Raw genomic sequence first — 18,955 nt, forward strand, 5'->3', positions numbered from 1 at the left:
AGAAAGAAAAGTAAGGTATTTCACACTCGCCACAAGCAGAGACAGTGATTTAAATTTGCAACTTCTTAACGCTTTCAAAGTAGGAATCATTTTGCTAATTTGATTTGATGCAACAGCCAGACAATTCCCGAGGGCTCCTGTCATTTACAGGACTTAATAAAAACGTCTCTTTTGAGGCATGAAAACTAATTCTTGCGAGTTTTAAAAGAAAGAAAGATAGTAATTCTGATGAAGACGCAAAAAAAGGCAATCATACACAGCAGGCAGGTGGGTGTAATTTTAAATAGTAAAGACATTATGCGAGAAGGCAAAGACAGTGAACACAATGCAAGACAAGAGTGTGCTCCACTGTTTGTTGTCCACTAGAGTGGGTGGTGTTTTCTACAAAAGAGATTACTGCTGCAGGGCGCCATCTTTTTTTTTTTTTTTTTTTAAAAAAGGGGGTGACCTAAATGTTCATGTTCGCACTTTTTGGTTAAAAGGATTCATAGTTAAATATAAGCATCCTATTTTGACTGCCCGGAAAATGTTTTCCCTCCATCAGTCTAATGCTTATTACATAACAGAGACAGAAACCAAAGATAGTTCAAAAGGAGAATGTGAAATGTGAAGCTGAGATCAGTTTGATGTCTGGTCCTCATTTCCAGAGGGTGCTCTACATTTGGTTTCCCTCCCCATTCATTTTCAAAATAAGAAGTTGTGCCTTCGCATGTCACAAACCTAATCAGCCATGATGGATGTTGGACAAGTTTCTGACAAGAACTAATAATTGTGTTGATCATTCCCAAGAGTTTGCTGCTTCTATTTCCTCCCACACCCAAACCCTGCCTTCCATCATGTCTGGTGATGGTTTGACAAAATAAACCCACAACATGCTGATGAATTATTCAAATTTGACTCAGTGATGTATGAAAGCAGAGTTGCAAGAGAAAGAGATGCAGTTAGGGCTACTGGTAAAACCTTCCCTCCCACCGACTGAACCGCCAGTCAAACCAATTACCATCCGCACCCCTCCAGCTCCAGAGCTCCATGCGAGAAGAAAAGAAGCTAATGCTTATATTATCCAAGAGTTGGTGCAGTCAGATCCGCTTTTGTGAAAGATGCAGGTGATGGAAAAAATATTGATTGTAATATGGTCGTTGTCTCAGTGATTTGATTCCCATCAAAAGCTGTCACCACATTGGGAATGCTATCTCAACCTAAGTTTTGATCAATCTAGAAATAGGAAATGAGATGCAGTTGAGGCAGGCCTTAAGCCTCCTGGCAAACAGCTACTACATTCTTGCCTGTCATTCAACTTAGCCTGCCCCTACAGTAGGCTATACGTTTGGTTGACTACACTTTTGTCAAATAGCTGATCTATTTTTTTTTTTAATCTATTTTTTTGTTAAATTCTTAATTTTTCTTTTTACATTTAAATTGTACTGTGTTCACTTTTTCTTTGCAATCTTTGCTGCTGTAACACTGTAAATTTCCCCGTGGTGGGATAAATAAAGGATTATCTTATGAAAAACTCTAAATATAAAAGAAAAGGTATTAACGTTGGTATAAAAGGTATATCAGTAACCACAGCTGTTTATTTATTAACGTATTACTTCACTGAACATGTATACAACTATGAATACATTTTTATATACAGCATGTGGACCAGATTTTGTAAACGCTGCTGTACAGGATTGCTGCCAACAATTTTTTGTTGTGCTTTATTATACAATGACAACAAAGAGTATATCTATCTATCCATCCATCTATCATCCATATGTGCAGCTTAATTATAGATAAATTCAAACCTTGTACGTTTTTTTCCGATGAAGAAATGATCTGTCAATATTTTAAAATGTTTTTGTACCAAGCTGTTAAAATGAGGTGCTTTAAAAAAAAAAAAATAAAAAAAAAAAAGGGCATTCAATATGGAAAATTTCTCCACTTTTGGAGCCAGCCTCAAGTGGACACTTGAGGAACTGCAGCTTTTAGCACTTCTGCATTGGCTTTATTTTTTAACATGGTTGCTGCTTGGTTAATCGTTAATCCAGAGCTAAGATGTTTCCGGTGTAAGTAAGGTGTTGGTGGGTTTGAGTGAACACACCAGAGAGCTGGTAATGTCTGGTTAAGATGTGGGTTTTTTTGTCAGTATGCTTATAACAACTTAGTTGCCATTATGTTAGGTTATATTTTGTGTCGTTTCCAGCAAAGAAATATCTAAATATCACAATAACACACAAGTTTCCTGTTTTACAGGTGCTTAAGAGCAAACTCAGTCATCCTACTTAAGTTTTTATATCTCCAGTGAGATCTTGAGCTCATAGTTCATAATTTGACAACGGACTTAAAAAGAAGACTGTTCAAGAAGACACGTTGAAGCCCTTTGGCAAATACTATCAAAGAGAAGCTGGAGCTGGAGCTTCACTAAGAGACACTGCAGTACATAAGGCTGACCTGTTGAACTAATTCTGTGGTTTGTGAAACTACATCAACTCTGCCTGCTGCAGCCCACTGTGGGGTTGAGGATATGACATTGACCCAAGTCCTACCCGCCACATTGCTCACATTTACCTCCGAAACTCCCCTCACTTGCAATGCCTTCCCGATTGTCCAAAAACACATTTCACGATGTTCTCTCTCACCCTCTCTCTTTCTCATGTGCCCTTGGCTGTTGGTCTGAATCTCTCTTAAATATTCATAACCAGGGAGAGGGGAGAAACTGATGAGGAGGGCAAAGAAGCACACACACTCCCAGAGGAAAAAAAACTAGTGCTTCACCAGATGAGCTCTATGAACCACCAGACTCCATTGTTGGCCTTAGTTGGGTGAGAAAATAAGACCATGATGAAACATGAAACATTTAAACTGAGTCAGTTAGAGGAAGAGAACAGTTGACAAAAATCGTTTTAAAGGTTATAAAAACCATCATGTGGCACAAAACCTCTACTACATGCTTCAGAAACTAAAGTTTCAGAAGCTTTTTATCAATGGTGCATAAAACTGAATGCTGTGGCCATATTTTCATGCCAGAATGAAAGGTCTTTTGCAGCTTTGCGAAATGAAGGTCAGGCCCTCCAACAGCTTCTTTAACTTTAGTTTAATGGTATTTGAGGAATGGAATACTCAGTGCATATTAAAAAAACAAACAATGAAAGGGCTAAAACTTAATCTGACCTTTTTAGTTTTTCTCTCCTTCATTCCTAGCCAATGCCTCATGCACAAGATAGGCGTTAAAAAAGAAATAAAGATAAAGCACAAATAATCATGGTACAACTTGACATTAGTGTACACCAAGCACAAACCTCAGTGTCAAAGTGAAAAACTCCTGCAGCTCGTCAAGTGTCTGCATGAGGCTGGCTGCAGAAGACCTGGAAGTCAACTACACACCCCATTCAAAAAAAGACAGTTTTTACAGCACAAATGAACATGTTTACAGGCTGGTTTAAAGCTCTTGTCTCTATTGTATAAAAGATAAAGGACAAGTGTTATTCACAATTAGCCGCATAGATGACCTGACTGACAGGCAGGCGTGTTGTAGCTCTTTGACGGGAAGCTTTAGACCCGCCTCAGCTTCAGCTAACTGAACGTTAGGTTGACTGAACGTTAGGTTGAGACACCATTTCCAGTATGGTGACTGCCACTCAAAATTATAAAATGACTAAGAAAAAAAAAAAGGTTTTTATTTCTCTGTCCCATTTTGATAATAGTCATTCTACTTTCTACCAAAGTAATATTTTTTTAAAGATTTTTTTGTGCCTTTAATGGACAGATAGGACAGAGGATAGAGTTGAAAATCAGGGAGAGAGAGTGGGGAATGACATGCGGGAAAGGAGCCACAAGCTGGATTCCAACCTTGGCTGCCCGCTTGGAAGACTATAGCCTCCATATATGGGGAGCGCGCTCTAACCATTGCGCCACCAGCGCCCCCTACCAAAGTAATTAAAAAAAAAAAAAAAAACTTAGTGAAAGATTCTTGTAGAAAAAAAGAGCAATTTTTGGGAGCTGAACAGTGTGCAGCATACCTTTTTTCTTTATTTCTGCAGTTTTTTGTCCTGCACTTTTCCTGGATGTGCGTACAATAATTTTTTTGAAAAGTTCTGAACACTCACTAAGATACTGTTTAAAAAAGGCACACATTTCCAATGTATTTGTATATGTCCAAATTAAGACATATAGGCCCTATAATTGGTAAATGTATTTGTAATGTAAGAGGAAAAGTTTAAACCTCTCCTGCAGTACACTACTGGAAATGTAATGAATCATCTAAAAGCTATGTAACAACATTTTAATGAATCTACAACCTTCATAGGAGGCCTGGTACATCCCGTGCCACCTCACGTAAGCACATTCGTGACCCTGCACTATGAATCATCCTCTCCCCTCTTAATGCTCTTGTCTTTTTTTCCTTGTTGCAAATGCAATTGTTGGTTCTCCCCTCTTTCCTTTGTCTTTTCTGAAATGAGTCACATTAGTTGACAGCCTTTGACCCCCCTGAAAGTCTGCTTTACCCTTGAGCAGCTGGCATGTAATGTGCAGAGCAAAGGATTCCAGGGAAAGGTAATCTCTTGGGTCTGTTACCTGCCTAAGTTGAAGACTACAATGTCAACCTTTTTCATTATAAAAAGACAAGATGTGGTTGCTCTTGGTTTCATCATACCTCAAGTCTGAGACATTCTTGTTGAACTCTGCAGGTTTACTCGTCTTTGTCTGGACACCTCTGGCAGCCGGGATGAGCTGCAGCGTTGTTTACCTTATGTAACATACCTCAAATCCCTCTCACACCCATTAACTCAGAGAAACATTTCCACATCGCATCAATAACAATTGAGAGCTGACAAATGAACCTGTTAAGATTCAAGGATCCTGACCTCAAAGGGGTCAATCAACTGGGTGCTAATTGGCTCTATTTTCACCCTGAGTAATTTTGCACCCACTGTAATTTGCATTGCAGCTTACAGCCACTGATCAATTATGAAAACGTTTCAGTATGCATGCACTCCAATGCACTTTTCAACCCTGGCAGAATATGAATAAAGAGGAGCCTATCCAATGTGAACTCACATTAATAATTTACATTTTAACAGACATTTGTTTCATACACCCCTGTTGGTTTGTTGCTGTGCTCGGGTCATTGCAATAGAAAGGCAGCTCTCTCTTGAGTAGCACTCATACTTTTTTGTACATCAGTCTGTGACACTGAGTACAGAACAGACTAAACTCATTTACCCAAACATCAGATGCTTCTTATTGTATCTGTGCAGCATTACATGGCCAAGTAGGATCATAATTCATGTTTTAGAGTCACAGCCCACGTACTGACTGGGACAGCTGCTCAATCAGACTGAACAAGATTACTTCAAAACATAACAGCATTAAAAGTCTGTTCAGAAAAGGACGTTTTGATACGGAATCTGAACCAGTCATTTAAGCAAATGCTGAATATGAACTTGTGATTCCAACCAGCCGCAGGAGATACAACTTCTGTCCCCTCAAGGTGTGATGTTGACACAGTGTTTGCAGATAAAGTAGGTCAGAGAGGTTGATACATTGTCATTTTTGCTGAACCTGTTCAAAGCTATTCATAAGCTCAGTTAGCTTTATATTATCTTTTATTCCACTTGCATACTGTGTCCAGTACTTACTTTGTTCCTGTTCAGATAATAAATGGCGGCACAAACAGACAAACAAGGCTCCCATTCATCACTCTACACACAACACAGAGTCGCGGGGTTACACTATTAAATAGACAGAAAGGAATACTGATTCACCAAAGAAAACAAGACCACCAATATGGCCAATCATGTGTTCTCGTAGAAGGAATCTGACTTCATGTTTTCGTGCGAAACAACAAAATTTAAAGTTGAGTAATACGTAAAGGTTATAATACAGCAGTGGTTTCATGGACCAAAGCTGAAGGACACATGCCAGATCTGAAGTATATTATATATTTCTATTAGCCTCAGTACAGCTATTCTATTGCAATAAGTTCCCATCCAAGACAACCCATTTCTGAATGTTGGTCATAGCGCTTAGCTTAAAACAGACGCATAAGGTATCCAGAAACACCGGGTAGCTTTTTGTGTGTTATAACAATAGTAAGCATTTGTGTCTGCTTCCTCATATTCTGAGTCTGCTTCTCAAAAGCCAGCGATATTGTTTTTATCAGTCTACAAGTATCCACACTCAATGGCAGCAGTATTGAAAGGGTCAGAGTATATAAATATCTTGGCATTTGGCTTGACAAATCTTTTACTTTTAAACATCATGTGGAAAATCTCACTGGCAAGATTTGGCAGAAACTTGGGTTTCTGTACAGAAACAGAGGTAACTTCCCTCCTGATTGTAGGAAATGTATCGTTGAAGCTGTCTTTACGTCAGTGCTTGATTATGGCGATACCATCTATAGACATGCCTCTGCTTCCACTCTTAAAACCCTAGATTCAGTTTATCACTCTGCTCTTAGATTCATAACCGGAGACCCTTATAACACTCATCATTGTATTCTCTATAGCAAAGTTGGCTGGTCTTCTCTGTCACAGAGACGTGATAATCACATGTATGTCTTTATTTATAAATCCTTTATTGGACGTACACCATCTTCTATAACATCTCTGCTGAACTGGACCATCGGCCCCTACCACACCGGCTCTACTGGCTATCTATTGCTCCAAGTCCCGCGGGTTTACTCTGAACTTGGAAATTCCGCTTTATCTTCTTAACTCCAAAAATGTGGAACAACTTACAATACTGTCTCAAGATTGACACTCTTGTTTATCTTGGGCAGATTAAGACAATGATCTCAAACCACTTTACCACAGTGTGTAATTGTTTGTAATGAGAATTATCCTGACCTGTCTTTATTGCTTTATTTGTACCCTTTTTGTTTGTTCTTTTGATCTGTATCTCGACATCATTGTAAATGAGGGAAACCTCAATGATTTTCGAGGCTTAAATAAAGGTTTGAAATGAAAATAATGTTCTTATTTTGAAATGATCCGGATAGCTATTGGAAAAACTACGTTTTAGCTTTTAACAGGATGGGTTTTAACTGTCCTGCCATGTTAGAGATTGTTTTTACACAGGACTTGGACCTTGTCTCCTGGATGAAAACAACATGCATTCTTCAGCACATCCTTTCCCTAGACAGCCACTTTAAACCTCTGATCAACAATCAGACTGTGCCTGTTGTTGTTGTTCTGTATGCACATTAAACAGTAGACTATACCAAGGTGCTTTGGGAAAAACTAGAGTTCTATAGTTAATTTAAAATAGATACTAATAGATTGTTTTGTGTTCAGCTTGGATGACTTTTCCAAGAAAGGTTTACGTTAAATATGGATGCGTACTTTAGTGTCTTTGTTACATGATGATATGAATCAAACACTGGAGACCATGAGAACATCAGAGCATTCATGATTGATCATAACATCATGATTTATTTAAAAAGATGCAGGGAGAAAGGTTCAATACAACTCTAAAGACAGTCCACCGAAAATGATGGTGCTGTAGTTTCCCAAGACCTAAATAATCCTTACTGTAAAGGAAAACTACAACCTAGAGGGAGACTTCTTCAATGCCTCTGTAAGCTAATTAAAATTTAATGCATCACCACAGTGCTCTTGCGTTCTATGCATTTCCCTCACAAACTCACAGAAAAAGAAACATAAAAGAAGCCACAGGGTACAGTGTTGTTGTCTCTCACGGTTTCCAGCCCTGACGGTGTCACAGGCACAACGAGGAAAATAGGACAAGCACTGAATGCTCATTCAAAGCCACTCTTACAGAAATGACTCACAAACATGCTGTTCAAAACGGAAATCCTCAAACGTCTTTTATCAGATGTCTCAAATGAAATTAAAAAAGCCCCACATACTTTCCCAGAGAAATGTTTGCATCACCTGTTAAAGTACATCTAGCCTAAATAAGTTAAAATGAAAAGAAAGACAGTACAGAACACCTTGTTTATTGATGCTACATCATGTCCGTGCCTCATAAAGCTGCACAATCAAGTCAACACACAGAGTTGTATTTCATGGTTACAACTTTCTGATACGACGGCTCATGCGTCATAAAATACGCTGCAATGAAAGCCCACTTGCATTATAGTTGTAACATGACTCAAAACACAGCAAGCTCAATCAGCGCAGTGTACAAATCATTACAATTGATCTGTGGAGAACAGTGGCCCAGTGGAGTGTGTGAAATAAACAAGTGTGTGGGTATGTTGAACACAAAGACACATGCATGCTGTTTATTCATGGTTCTGGAAAAAATACTATTGAATGCTTTTTACACCGAGAAGCTTTTGTGTTTAATTTAAAGGAGGGAATTAGTGCTTTAACTATATTATGCTGTAGGTTCATTGGTAATTTATAGTTTTCTTTACATGTATCAATGAAAAATTCTTCACTTTGTTGCTCCCCAACCAATCAAAAAACAAACAATCTGGCCTTTTTAAATAGACAGTCCTGATGAAAACAGGCATATTTGACCACATGTCCTGCAAACTCAATCACACACTTACACAGGTTGACATATTGTCGCTTTTGTTGAACCTATTTGAAGCTGTTACTAAGCTTAAAGCTCTTGGGTAAAGTTTTAAGTTTGCTGTTGTAACAGACTTATAGACAATTAAATGCATATATGGTTAGATGTGTTGATGAGATATGCCTGAGTGCCTTATTGTAATTCCTGTATGCTTATATGACAATTTAAAACCGTTGTACACATGCCAGCTAGCCAGCTAGCAAGCGTCTGTGTTAAATTCTTGATGCAAACAGGCAAATTCAATCACACTTTCACACCCACACAAGCAGCTTTGAGAATTGATTAGTACATACAAAATGATCTAAAATCACTTTTTAAAATAAATTGCAACCAAACTCAGTTTGAATTTGGGTTAGAAACACCAACTTGGTCAGGTGGACAGTTTGTTTGGGTTTTAAAAAGTATTGAGTCAGGAAACCTCTTGGTTTAGGTTGAAATAACTATATGTTATTTTCATTATTATTAATATACTGTAGTTAAGCTGTGATCATGCATTGTAGAAAAATCTTAATTGTCAGGTAGAAATGACAAATGAGCAGCTGCAAAGTCAAATGATTTGTTGACAAAAGAAACCACCCTGTACCCTTTTACCTCTGCAGACTTTGTTACTTGATATCGGTCATTTCCTCAATTGATCCTGTCATATGACTACAGCCACTAGAGGGCCATTCACTTGACCATAAACATATGTCATTAAGGGGCACTTGCTCCAACGAAGGACCGTATCGTTTTTTTCTTGTGGGGACAGACTCCTTTTAAAGCATCGGTAAAACCTTTTGGACTTAATTGGATGAACACTTTACTTACAAAAACACAATCTCAATTCTGTCAATCAACTATTTAAAAAAAAAAAACAACAACACACAAATCAAACAACAAAGTCAGGATATTTATGTCAGCCCAATGCCTGTGCTAGGGACGTGGTTTTTGCTGCGAGTTGGATGGAATTCAAATGCAGGTTCAGATGGGGTCCAGTTTGTCTTTAAGTCCTGCCACATATGTAGCTGGATAAAAAAGGCTGTTATCAGCAGCAGAGACAGTTTTCTCCTGCAGATGGAAATAAGGCTGGGGAAGAGTAAAAAAAAGGTGCAGGCTTTTCTTGTTTGAGAGACTGAAAAGAGTAGCGAGCAGCAGCTGCTTAGGTTTGAAGCTCTTATCTGGAATTGAGCAAAGTGTTCCCCTCACAATTGTGTGCAAGACCAAAGCACTACTTGGAGGAACGTACCACAAAGCACTTGGAAGGTTGTCTCAGGAAACTGCTCTACAAAACAGCAAGCTATGTTGGACACAAATAAACAACGATAAAACAAATCAGCGCTTGCTAAATGTATGCCATTGCATGCAGGGTGGATAACATGTGAATGCAAAACATGGAAAGATGACACAAACACTCTTTGATCAGTCGTCCATGGCATTCACGAAGGGACCTTTCCCTCAGTGACCGAACTCACCCGTGTCTCTGTTTGCATCAGTCATAAAGTTTGACCTTTGCTTCCAAATCAGTCTGTCGAGCTATTTATTCTGGTGTTAAATATTGCAGGCACTCGCTAAAGCATTGGTTATAGCCTCTGTAAAGCTATGAGCAGTTGTTGGACAGCATCAAGAGATGTCGTGCTCTAACGACAGGGTCACAGACTGGCATATGGCAGTGAAATAGGAGAAACAAGGAAACTTAAATACATATGTTTTATTTCTGTCCAACTGTCTTTACTTAATACATTTCTGATGTGTGATATTATTTAGTCCATGGCATTTGACATGGCAATATAGCTAAACACTGATTACATTATGTCATTTTCATGTGAAGAACACAGTCAAACTTGGAAAAGAAGGTTGTGACATTTGTACCAGGAGGCAGCTATGGCAATGACCTTTGTTTTAATGCCGGAATATGTAGGTATTCTGTTTGGTGCCCACTGAAGCTCTCTGTGTGCAACTGCACTGTTGTAAAACACACAGCACACTGTTGTGCCTCCCCCACAACTCCCCCTCACAGACAACATGCATGTTGACAAGCAGAGGGACGGTGTTGAGAGAAGCCAAAGAACATGCATGTCGACTGACAATGTATAGTAATATCGACTTTGCGCCAATGTGACTGCTTGCGTCTACAACCTGTTGAAAGAAGTCGTACTATTAGATCAACTTTACAACTACTATTTTAAGATGGAGAAGTTAGATATTGTTGCTTTAACTCAAAAGTAGTGATTATTATAAGCTTTTATACAATACCCAATTTTACTACATTATCTGAGTGATATTACATGCATGTAAGATGCAAAGCAACATGTTTTTCTTAAAAGTGGTAAGAGAAATATGCTTATTGCATTCCTGCAAAGGAGCCGTATAAAAAGATTCATCCCCCTCTATTGCCAGTGCAGATGTGCAATAGATGTTACAAAGTAGCCTACTGCAGCAAAGAAAGACTATATATATATATATATATATATATACACACACACACACACATACATACACACACTCCAACAAGACATAATGTGTTCATTAATGACCTTTGCTTCCCTTCTCTTTGCTAAGCTATAAGCTAACCTTACAATGTGCTGCTCTAGTTTTAGCACCTTTTTAATTGATCTTCACAAATTTCTATTAGTGTACTTCCAAGATCAAAAAAGTGCAGGTCTTTAACATTGACCACACAATGTGAATAACGTGATCTCCTTATCAGTGTCATAATATTTAAGTAAAATCGTTGAGGAAATGTGGCTGCTTTCACTGAAGTACATAGAAAATGTTACATTTGTTGATTGATGAATTTTCAGACTGTTAACAAACTAATTCTAAAAATAATGAAACCCCAAAAAATAAAATAAAATACCTAATTCCTCAACATTACACAGGTGGAAGATCCTTTTACACAGTTTTTCTCCACTTATCACTTACAAATGGGAGCTTGGTCGTGTAGTGAAGGCTCTGGGCTGAAGTGAATGATGTGCCCATCATCAGAGTCTTTAACCAACACTTGAAAGAATCACATAATGGCCATATTTTGTCAAAATTACTTTTGACATTAAAATCTTCTAATAAATTGAATGAATGACTGTCACAGGTGTGTTGTCATTTCCTCAGGAACCACATGTGTTTGTCAAAGCTTTCTTTGGGATTGGCTGTAGCTGGTTGTATAAATTGGATGGATGCTTGATATATGCAGACTGATTATGATTTTCTGGATTATTGCTTTACTTTAAAATACTTGGGGGTTATCCACACACATACAGTATATATCTATTCAGTTAAAATGTATCATTATGGGCTTTCCTACACCAACCAAAAATTCACTTTACCTTGTAATAAAGTTTTGTTTAAAGTCAGGTTTTGGAGTTAAAACATGATTGTGCAAACAGCAAAGGCCATGAGGATTAGGCTGGAATGGGTTTAGTCCCATATTTATGTATGAGGAGGTTAGATATGACCGAGCACGTTCTTCATTGAAAGGTGGGTTCCTCTTGAATACATTTATCCTCTTTTCTCTTAGAACTCCTTTTTGGCAAGTGTTGTTCACAGTTATAATATATTAATTTAGGGAGGGAAAAAACAACTATAGTGTCTATTTAAGGTCTGAGCAATGACAAATGAGACAGCCGACCAACAAACAAACAAAAGTAAAGTCTTAACAGATACACATTTTAAAAGCAGGAACAACGAAAGGAAAGAAGCAAAGCAAACAGGGAAAAAGACAAAAACATCTTTAACAGGTTGAAAAACAATTCTCTGACTTCAAGAGGTGGACAATAAAAACAACTCAGTTTGTTTGACTAGTAAGATTTTTGATTTTGTGTGTGTTTTTCTGTTCTTTTCTGAATCACATTTTACATGCATTTAAGCTTTTTTGTGAAGTTATTTTTACAGCACAACTTGTGGTAATTTAAATTAACGTACAATCAGTGTTCAATTTAAAACAACTATCGCGAGGATCTTGACCAAACTGAATAGAAAAACACTAGACTTATAAAGAAACCAGCTCAATTTAAAAAGTTCATTAACTTTTTCAAATTTTAAATACGTAAGTCAAGTCAATGGGCGCCGCTGGTAACCTGGTGCTTAGTGTGGACGTTCTGGGTTCAAATCCAACCTGTGGCTCCTTTACAGCATGTCATTCCCAGCTCTCTCTTCCCTATTTCTGACTATGTCCACTGTCTTGTCTCTAAATAAAGGCAAAAAAAGCCCAAAAATCAACCTTTAGAAAATACATAAGTCATATTATGTTACATATTTAGTTCATGTCATGTTTCTTACACGAGCAACTTAACTAACTTATTACATAATAGTAGATAGACTGTAGTGTTCATTGATAACAACTGTCCTCTTCTATCAAAGTTCAGTCAAATCCTGACAGCTGAGATACATCTGAAAAACATTGGCACCTTAACTTCGTTTCTATGTTAAGATTCTTTTAACATTTAGAGGGAAAAAAAATCACCTCTTTAGGCCGTAAAACTGCATGGACGGCTGCACAAAGCTGTTAGTATTCACCCACACCAACAGCCATGCAGAATCTTATTTACTCTGCAGCTGAGGATAAGGAAGAGGTCTCGGCGACAAACAGCCAACGTTAGCCACAGGTCAACTCCTCAGGGGAGGGCTCCAGTCTGGGATTTTGTGCCAGGCTGATCAGCCATTTCTCAGGGACTGAGGGAGTGAAAAACCACCTCTGAGTTGTTCAGCTTAGGCAGCTAAAGCCACTTTCACAGCAAATCTAAGAATGCTGGACACAATGACAACACAATGGATAACTGATAGTTAGAGAATTACACAGAATTGTTCGAAATGTTCAGTCCTCTGGTAGACGGTTTCCTGTCTGAATCACAGTCTAAGGAGTTCGTTCTCCACAGTCTGCTGCTGAGGAAACAAGCAGATCATGTCACCTAAAGCAGTGTCTCCTTATGTTCCCGTGTGAAAAGGTCAAGTTTGGTATGTGTCCATGAATAAAACAGAAGCATGGCTCTTGGTTATATTTGGGAAGTGTTGGTCAAACAGCACTTTGCATGCAGTAGCAAAAGTGGAAGCGAGTAGACCAGAGTGATCGTCACACCTGAAACCTGACCTTTCATATAGGCAGGCAATGCATTCAACGAGAAGCTGAGATCTGTTCAGGGTTAGAGGTTACTGAGCGTCAGACATGATGAAATGGTTGACATTATCAGCGTTCACTTCTGATACTTAAGTTGCTCATCATTTGCATTTTGCAGAGTTGTATGCTTTCATGCTGCAACTTAAAAAATACTTGATCTTTCAAACAAATAATTTGATAATAATGCATTTATGACGGTTGGTTGTCCTCAAGTGACCTTAAAAGATTTTAGATGTTGTTCTTCATGATATTTCTTTTATATACACATTCAATCCTTTATTCTATTTCAACTTGAACATTTACCAGGAAACATAAAAAGTCAAGAGAAAATAAAATGTTAGACACAACACGTCCTGAGATTGCAGAAAAATGAATTCCAACACAGTTTGCACATTTGTCTTGTGGGTAACAATTATAAGCACAAGTGAAACGTAAAACAGCTGCAGAACTGTGAGATTTAGGTACAAATATTTTTTTGTGAAGGTCCCAAAAAAGATTGTTTTTCCCGGTAAAGTTCATGGTATCTAAACTAAAAAAAAAGGAGGAACAGAAGTCATTACCCAAAGCATCCCACTTAATTGCTCTTCAAATGTCTCCCGACTTCCTCCTACTATATATGTTACGATCTTTATAACTTTGATTTCTACTGCAAGTGTTACTGCATTTTTGTTTATCAGGGTTATTCCACCATAGATATATTATAACAGACTACTCAGCAGAGATGTATAGGGCTCTGCTATCACATATTTGGCCCAGCTGACAACAGATAATGACAGTTTTATTTAGGTAAAATACAGAAATTGGCTGTACAGACAGACTAAAGTTGCTTAAATGTTACTTTTTTGGCCAGATCTCAACTACTCAACGTGTCTTATGACATTAAGATTAATCTACAGAGAAACTGCTTCATTTTATGAAAACTCAGTAGGCAGAGATGGTTTGTTGTTGAGAACCTTTAAGCCTAAAATGTCAGCACTCATGTAAGCGCTCCACTGCAAGCCAGCTGTCTAGGAGAGCAGTAACTGCCAACAACTCAGGCCCTCAGGTTTTCATTTACTCTGTTTCTACACCATCACTTCCACATCTTCTCACCCCACCTCCACTTTCCTCACCCTTTGCTAGAGTACAGAGCTGGTCTCTCAGGTTTCTGCTGCTGGCAGAAAATAAATAAAAATGCATGACGGTAGGGAAGATGCAGAAGGTTACCACAGTGTCAGAGTACACTTTTGGCATTTCAGCAATGAGAAACTAAGGGAGACAGCTGTTTCAATAAGTATAACATTTCAGATGTCTTGACTTCTACTACGGTGATGAAAGTCAGCCAGCTAGCTAGTAGAGCCAAACACGGAAGCTTGCATTTTGAAAGGTATTAATGACAAGCTCTTTTTAAATAAATTATATAATTGAAAAGCCAGAGAGGCTCATGGTTTTTCATCCCTGGATAAGAAGAGAGAAAAAGCAATGCATCTTTAATGCCCATGCTTCAGTGAAGGAGGAACAAGGAGATTGAGTAATTGCATAAGAGTAAAGGTTAATCTGCTGTGTTTTCCCACATAAAGAGTACAGAAAAGAGTGACACCTCTGCCTGCTTAGGAAACACTCGATCTGCTGGGTGGAACCTATTCAGGAAGACAAATGACTGCAACAGAAGCAATTTGATGTGCAGACCTGCGAGTGATGTGTCACTGCCCTGTGATCTCAAATATACAGAGACTTTAATAGGTTCTGAAAGTGTGGATACACATACATTGATCTATAACCACAGTCACTGGTAGATATCTGACTGACAGAGATTTATTCTCTGATAGAAAAGATAGAACCCATTGCCACTAGTACAGAGTAATGGAAACTGACCTACCAGTGCTTTGACAAACTAGTGGAATCCTTAAATATGTTCAAGTTAAAGTTATGAAATTGTAAATGATTGGCTTTAATGATAGATAACTATTTGCAATTTACTGGGGAGGTCAAGCCTTTTTCCTGATCCAAATAAAACTTTATTCAGTGAGGTGGATTAGTCGGTGACTTAAGTGCCGGAGACAAGAATTTTCAAAGGATGCAAGACCTATAAATAACATTTTTTATTGGTTTTACCTACATAAATTAAATGAATTGAACAAATGCACAGGTTTCACAAATACAACAGTAAGTGTTTGTGTTGGGATTCAGATATTGACATTAATTTAAGTTCCCTGAAGAGAGGGTGGGGTTTAAAGAACAATCAAATGGTTAACAGATGCTACAGCCCTTTGTAGAGTTGAAGGGAACCACAAACCTGGGTGATAATGATCTGTTTTTGTCTCTATGAGTGACTGCTTACCAATATCTAGTCACTTCAAGCTGAAGTCCAGTGTATTCTTGAACATCTATTTTAACACATCTTATGTACCAAAATGCTCAGAAATCTCTTTGAGTGCTATGACATGTGAAATGTTTTGCTTTCAAGTCCTTCGTCGTGAGATAGCCTACCGCTACTTTCTGACGTTAGCATTTATGCAACACGACTTACAAGCTAGAAGGTAAAGTAACGCAGAAAGTGTTAAGGTATAGCCTGATATATTAATGGCTTTTTTGCTCAAACATTTAAAAATTATTACGAAGAAGTCTAGTTCCAGTGGTTCTCAACTGGTGTGTCGGTCGGTTCATTTTTGTTCAGTTTCTTTGTTCTTTCCTGCTTTTAACCATCTGAGGTCAAAACTGCACAATTTTTTGTTTGAATAAATCTCATTGATTAAAAAAAAAAATGTATATCAGAAATTTGGGTCCCTGTTCTTCATGAAGGAGTCAGTGATGGGTCCTGAGGCTCGATCAGTTGAGAAACACTGGTCTAGTCTTTATAACGAAAATATATTTAGCCTAACCATCAAATGAAGGTTCATTGCCCTTATCTGAAATGTTCGCTTATACGCATCACTGATCTTTAACTTGAAGCTGTCAGAAAACTTCCACTCACAAGAGTCAGAATAGCTGACCTCAAGTTAGGGGGTTCGGAATGCACTCTTTTTCATCACTAAGGTAAACACAATCCTATTTGAAGGCTGTTAAACAAAAAAAGTGAAGAACCACAAAAACTGAGAATTTGGATACACATGTCAGTAGGTTAATATTTAGCCAACTGACTTGTGAGTATCCAATCAGAAAAACTAACACACTGGAGAATGATTAGCCTATGCACCCCGAGACACATTAAAGTGGCCTAAAATCATCTTCACAAAAGACGTCATCCTCCGACGCTTTCTCCTCCCAGTCCCATCTAAAAAGACATCTTTACGAGTGTGTCACTACAGATTGGTCATCAACGGAATATACTCAACGATGCAATTTAACTCATCAGTGCAGCTAAAACTCCCTCCATCCTAATTAGGCCAAATTACACATGAGGAAACGATCAAAACAAAAGCTACTGCTGCTTTAAATCCTAACCTCTTTCAGTTTTTTAGAGCGAGGGAGGATTATAAACGAGAATAAAAAATTACTCCAGCAGGCGAAATCAAACTGTCTCAAGGATAGAAAAAACACTGAAACGCTATCCGACACTCCCCTTCACAACAAGCGCCAACCAGCACTTTGAGTGACTGACCGACCAGTGGAGTCCAGCCGCCCTGAAGCAGAGCGCCTGCTGTTTGGATGTGTGCAGCCCCCTGGACTTGGTGGGAGGGGGAGAAGTTTCCCCAAAGACGCGCTTGGATCGCTGTGTGTGCGTGTGTGTTTGTGTGTGAGAGAGAGAGATGATGCCTTCCTCCTCCAGCCCAGTCTCACAAGCTGCTCAGTGGATTTGCTGATTTCCCGAATTTATTTTTTTCTCTAACTTATTCCACGGGATTGAGGAGAGATTTTGAGCCAGAGGATGCTCCCACAGGTCATTCGGATTCTGTATGTCTTGTCTTTCTGCTTTTTCCAAGGAGGCTTTATCAGGTGAGGCGTAAAAACGTTATCTTGTCAATGTCTTTGTGTTCGTCCGACTTTATTTCTCTCATCAGTTGCTTAAAATTAACTTTTTGACCATTAAGGACTAATAACGTCATGATTGAATATACTTTTACGCAGCCCTACATCTTTTTCCATGTCTCTATTGTTGAGGTGGAGTTACGCTGAAGATTACCTTCAAGAAACTATCCATTTATCTTGTGTTGCTGCGTGTTAATGGGCTGAAACATAACTCAACGAGGAAAAAAAGCTTTATATTTAACCTGCAAGCCAGCGCAACCCGAGCGACGCGGGCATGATTTCACCCAGAATAATCCAACATTTTACGCACAGACAAATCCGGAATCTCTGGTTACCAACCGTGAAATTCATTGTCGCAATTTGTTAATTGGCTGACAATGTAACTTCGGTTAAAATTCCTGTGCAAAACTGGGAGATTAAACAATAGACATCTAACCGTGTTGTTTTAGTGCGCACAGAAAAAAAAACAAAAAAACCTGCCCTGGTTGCAAACTACCTGTGGAATTCACTCCCTTCTTGAAGAATTTATTCGAAAATATCAAAGCCTAAAATGAAGGCTCTGGTTTAAAATACCACATTCATGAGGTGATTAATTACAGTAGCAACAATATTTGAACAAAGAGCTCATCGGGAAACATCTCAGTCTTTGTTTCCTTACATGAACATGAAAAAAAAATTATATGCATGCTCACTTGGAATTCTGTATCTCTGATGCTTCTGGAAAGAAGTGTTTGGCACGTGTTCAGAGAGGCAACATTAAAGTCAGAAAAAGGGGGAGAGAGCTCCAGTCAGAGCGTGTTTAGTGTATCTGGGGACAAGCAAAACTAACACACCCACCTCCATCCTTCTGTCCTCCCCTTCTTTCTTTTTCTCTCAGACTAGCAGCCAAGCCTACTTTTATCTCCTCCTTCCTCCCCTATCTCGCTCTCCTTCTTGGTGGCACAAACTTTCATTTGCAGTGAACACTTTCCTTATTTCATGCCCTGCCACCCTCAGGTGTGAGCGGGAGGGAATTAGGATCTACATAATCCAGGAGCAGAACAGAACTGTGACTCCGTGAACCCAGGGGCAAGGGTAGCAGCTCTTAGCCTGAAGAGCAGTCAACTGACAGCTCCTCCTCTGAGAAATTATATGCTCTCCTGCCAGCCTTATCTGCTCTGTGTAGGGAGGGCTGGAAGGGAAAATGAAGGGAGTAAAGAGGGCAGGTGTAAAAAGACAGAGTCTGATGAAGGTCTGGGGGAGAGATGGAGGGTTGAAATGGAGGAGAGGAGCAAACAAAATGAGAACAAGGAAATGTAGATGGTGATTCATTTAGCTGGAGGCAGCGGGTAGATTAGTAAAGTGGAGAGAAGACGGAGAGAAATGGTTCACATAGGAAAGAGGAGATGA

The 18,955-nt window shown here is 38.7% G+C and overlaps 1 protein-coding gene across 1 annotated transcript in view; it reads left to right on the forward strand.

Annotated features, from left to right (window-relative positions):
• The first annotated feature begins 17,219 nt into the window (after positions 1 to 17,219).
• glra4a (glycine receptor, alpha 4a) overlaps positions 17,220 to 18,955 on the forward strand; it is a 45,847-nt gene continuing 44,111 nt past the window's right edge. Inside the window, exon 1 of the mRNA XM_020640440.3 lies at positions 17,220 to 17,533. Within this exon, the coding sequence (XP_020496096.1) occupies positions 17,466 to 17,533 (68 nt within the window). The 5' untranslated portion in view covers positions 17,220 to 17,465. The remainder of the gene's footprint in view (positions 17,534 to 18,955) is intronic.

The sequence above is a fragment of the Labrus bergylta genome, chromosome 9 (assembly GCF_963930695.1).
Source record: "Labrus bergylta chromosome 9, fLabBer1.1, whole genome shotgun sequence".
In the NCBI taxonomy this organism is placed as follows: Eukaryota; Metazoa; Chordata; class Actinopteri; order Labriformes; family Labridae; genus Labrus; species Labrus bergylta.